General features: G+C 59.2%; 1 protein-coding gene across 1 annotated transcript; it reads left to right on the forward strand.

Annotated features, from left to right (window-relative positions):
- The first annotated feature begins 1587 nt into the window (after positions 1-1587).
- On the forward strand, positions 1588-3796 carry LOC142908153 (uncharacterized). Its single transcript, XM_076058435.1, has 2 exons — positions 1588-2246; positions 3429-3796. Exons 1-2 carry the CDS (start codon positions 1934-1936, stop codon positions 3794-3796), a joined length of 681 nt encoding a protein of 226 aa, XP_075914550.1. The 5' UTR covers positions 1588-1933.
- The last annotated feature ends 233 nt before the right edge of the window (positions 3797-4029 follow it).

Consider the following 4029-nt stretch of genomic DNA (forward strand, 5'->3'; position numbering starts at 1 on the left):
AGGGGCTAGAGAGAGGTGGAGGGGCTAGGCCGCTAGAGAGAGTGCGAGGGGCGAGAGAGGGGTTAGAGAGTGGGAGGGGGCTAGAGAGAGTGGGAGGGGCTAGAGATAGTGCGATGTGCTGGAGAGGGGGCAGGGGCTCGAGAGAGGGGAGTGGCTAAGAGAAAGTGGGAGGGGCTAGAGAGAGTGGGAGGGGCTAGAGAGAGTGGGAGAGATAGGGGCAGTGGCTCGAGAGAGGGGGAGTGGCTAGAGAGAGTGGGAGGGGCTAGAGAGAGTGGGAGGGGCTAGAGTGAGTGGGAGAGATAGGGGCAGGGGCTCGAGAGAAGGGGAGTGGCTAGAGAGAGGGGGAGGGGCTAGAGAGAGGGGGAGGGGCTAGAGAGAGTGGGAGGGGCTAGAGAGAGTAGGAGGGGCTAGAGTGAGTGGGAGAGATAGGGGCAGGGGTTTGAGAGAGGGGGAGTGGCTAGAGAGAGGGGGAGTGGCTAGAGAGAGGGGGAGGGGCTAGAGAGAGTGGAGGGGCAAGAGAGAGTGGGAGGGGCTAGAGAGAGTGGGAGGGGCTAGAGTGAGTGGGAGAGATAGGGGCAGGGGCTCGAGAGAGGGAGAGTGGCTAGAGAGAGCGGGGGAGGGGCTAGAGAGAGTGGAAGGGGCTAGAGTGAGTGGGAGGGGCTAGACAGAGGGGGAGGGGCTAGAGGATAGTGCGAGGGACTCGAGAGAGGGGGAGGGGTTAGAGAGTGGGGAGAGGGAGGCGAGAGGGGGAGGGGCTGGACAGAGGGGGGAGGGGCTAGAGAGGGGGAGGGGCTACAGAGAGGAGGAGGGGCTATAGAGGTGGGAGGGGAAAAAAGGGCTAGAGAGAGGGGCTAGAGATAGGGGCTAGAGATAGGGGGAGGGGCTAGAGATAGCGGGAGGGGCTAGAGATAGGGGGAGGGGAGAGCGTGGGAAGAGAGAGGGGGGAGGGGCTATAGAGGGGAGAGGGAGGCGAGAGGGGGAGGGGCTGGACAGAGGGGGGAGGGGCTAGAGAGGGGGAGGGGCTAGAGAGGTGGGAGGGGGGGAAAGGGCGAGAGAGAGGGGGAGGGGCTAGAGAGAGGGGGAGGGGAGAGCATGAAAGAGAGAGGGGGAGGGGCTATAGAGAGAGGGGGAGGGGCTGGACAGAGAGGGGGAGGGGCTAGAGAGGGGAGGGAGGAGCTGGGGGAGGCAGAGGAGCAGCAGGGGGATGAGCTTGACAATCGATTCCGCAAATAAGTCGATTCACTTTTCCCCCATTCAAACCAATCGATTCCCTACCCGACAGCGCCCCCATAAATCTAATCGATTCCTCCCGCCGTTGATAATAATGCGGGAATCGACACCTGACGCCATTCATATCGACTCCCCGTGGATGCCTCCCGCCATCACCCCGAATCGATTCCAAATGACACATTTAAATAGATTCCCATTGAAAACAATAGGATGGAATCGCTGCCATCGATTCCTCTCCCTACATCGCCCCCCCCTCCTCAATATTGCAAAACAATGCGGGAATCGACGTGTGGTCATCGACATTTTTCTTACTCGACACCCGACTCCACTGCTATCGACTCCCGTGGATGCCTCCAGCCATTAAACCCCAAACGTCGTTTATCACGCCAAATCGATTCCAATTATTAATAACCCATTTAAATCGAATCTCATTGGAAACAATAAAAGCGAATCGCTGCTATCGATTCTCCCCCCCTCTCTCTCTCTCACTCGCCCCTCAACGCAAACCGATGCGGTAATCGACGTTGCGTTAATCGAACCTCCCCGTAATCGACAATCCGACTCCACCGCCGTGGACGTCTTCCCGCCATTTAACGTTAGCGCACCTGAGGAGATTTTGGCAACGCTCAGCGGGCGATGTTTAAGCGCAGCAAGAAGAGGAACTTCAGACGCCGCAACGCCTCCTCCTCCTCGTCCGACGAGGATGGCAGCGGCGGCGGCGGCGGCGGGGTCGGGAGGAGACGGCGACAAATCCGACCCCGAGGTGGCACCCCCCCAGGCGGCGAGCCGAGCCGCCCCCGCCGAGAACGGCGCAACGAACCCGGCGGCGGCGCCAGGCAAGGCGGGCCCCGCCGCGGTGAGTAGGCCGCAGGCGTTCATCGTTGACGCCGAGGGTGGCGGTGGCCTCGGGGTGGCGGGGAGGAGGAAACGGCGGGAGGAGAAGGCGCCCGCGGTGTCCGCTGTGGCGGTGGTGACGAAGGCCGCCAATCTGCTGAGCTTCCAGGACGAGGTGGAAGGTGAGCGGGGTGGGGTGAGCGGGTGAGGTGAGGTGGGGTGAGCGGGTGAGGTGGATGGGGTGGGTGGTGAGTGAGGTGAGTGGTGAGTGGGGTGGGTGAGGTGGTGTGAGTGGGTGAGGTGGATGGGGTGAGTGGGGTGAGGTGAGGTGGATATGTAGGTGGGGTGGGTGAGGTGAGTGGGTGAGGTGGGGTGGGTGAGTCGGTGAGGTGGATGGGGTGGGTGGTGAGTGGGGTGAGTGGGTGAGGTGGATGGGGTGAGTGGGTGAGGTGGGGTGGGTGAGGTGAGGTGGATAGGTGAGTGGGTGAGGTGGATGGGGTGAGTGGGTGAGGTGGATGGGTGAGGTGGGGTGAGTGGGTGAGATGGTGGGGTGAGTGAGGTGAGGTGGATAGCTGAGTGGGTGAGGTGGGGTAGGGTGAGTGGGTGAGGTGGATAGGTGAGTGGGTGAGGTGGATAGGTGAGTGGGTGAGGTGGATGGGTGAGTGGGTGAGGTGGATAGGTGAGTGGGTGAGGTGGATGGGTGAGTGGGTGAGGTGGATGGGTGAGTGGGTGAGGTGGATGGGTGAGTGGGTGAGGTGGATGGGTGAGGTGGGTGAGGTGGTGAGGTGGGGTGAGTGGGTGAGGTGGATGGGTGAGTGGGTGAGTGGGTGAGGTGGATAGGTGAGTGGGTGAGGTGGATGGGTGAGTGGGTGAGTGGGTGAGGTGGATAGGTGAGTGGGTGAGGTGGATGGGTGAGTGGGTGAGGTGGATAGGTGAAGTGGGTGAGGTGGATGGGTGAGTGGGTGAGTGGGTGAGGTGGATAGGTGAGTGGGTGAGGTGGATGGGTGAGTGGGTGAGTGGGTGAGGTGGATAGGTGAGTGGGTGAGGTGGATGGGTGAGTGGGTGAGTGGGTGAGGTGGATGGGGTGGGTGAGGTGGGGTGAGTGGGGTGAGGTGGGGTGGGTGAGGTGAGGTGGATGGGTGAGTGGGTGAGGTGGATGGGGTGAGTGGGTGAGGTGGATAGGTGAGTGGGTGAGGTGGTGAGGTGGGGTGAGGTGAGGTGAGGTTGGTGAGTTGAGGTGGGGTGAGGGTGAGGTGAGGTTGGTGAGGTGAGGTGAGTGGGTTTGAGCAGACTCTCACCCCCCCCTCTCTCCCCCCCTACCCCCCCCCGTGCCCCCCCTGCCCCCCCCCCGTGCCCCCCCCCAGACGTGGACCAGGAGGTGTTCCAGTTGAAGCGTCCCAGCTACAGCCGCAAAGTGGCACGGCAGCTCAAGAAGGAGTATGAAGACGAGCGTGGAGAGCCGGGTGAGGGCGTCATCATCATCAGTGTCATCATCATCATTGTCATCATCATCATCAGTGTCATCATCGTCATCAGTGTCATCATCATCAGTAGCATCAGTGTCATCATCATCATCAGTGTCATCATCATCAGTATCATCATCAGTGTCATCATCGTCATCATCATCGTCATCAGTGTCATCATCATCAGTAGCATCATCAGTATCATCATCATCATCAGTGTCGTCATCATCAGTATCATCATCGTCATCAGTAGTATCATCATCAAGTAGTATCATCATCAGTAGTATCATTATCATCATCAGTGTCATCATCATCAGTGTCATCATCGTCATCATCATCAGTGTCATCATCATCATCAGTAGTATCATCATCATCAGCGCCATCATCAGTAGTATCATCATCATCATCAGCATCATCATCATCAGTAGTATTATCATCAGTGTCATCATCATCAGTGTCATCATCATCAGTAGCATCATCATCAGTAGCATCATCATCAGTG

This window comes from Petromyzon marinus, assembly GCF_048934315.1.
Source record: "Petromyzon marinus isolate PM22_M1 ecotype Great Lakes invasive population chromosome 73 unlocalized genomic scaffold, UKy_Petmar_22M1.pri1.0 chr73_unloc.6, whole genome shotgun sequence".
Lineage (NCBI taxonomy): Eukaryota > Metazoa > Chordata > Hyperoartia > Petromyzontiformes > Petromyzontidae > Petromyzon > Petromyzon marinus.

Coding starts and splice junctions, on each gene's coding strand:
- LOC142908153 (XM_076058435.1), top strand. CDS start 1,934: ATGGCAGCGGCGGCGGCGGCGGCGGGGTCGGGAGGAGACGGCGACAAA. Junction 2,247..3,428: donor CTTCCAGGACGAGGTGGAAG/GTGAGCGGGGTG, acceptor GCCCCCCCCCAG/ACGTGGACCAGGAGGTGTTC.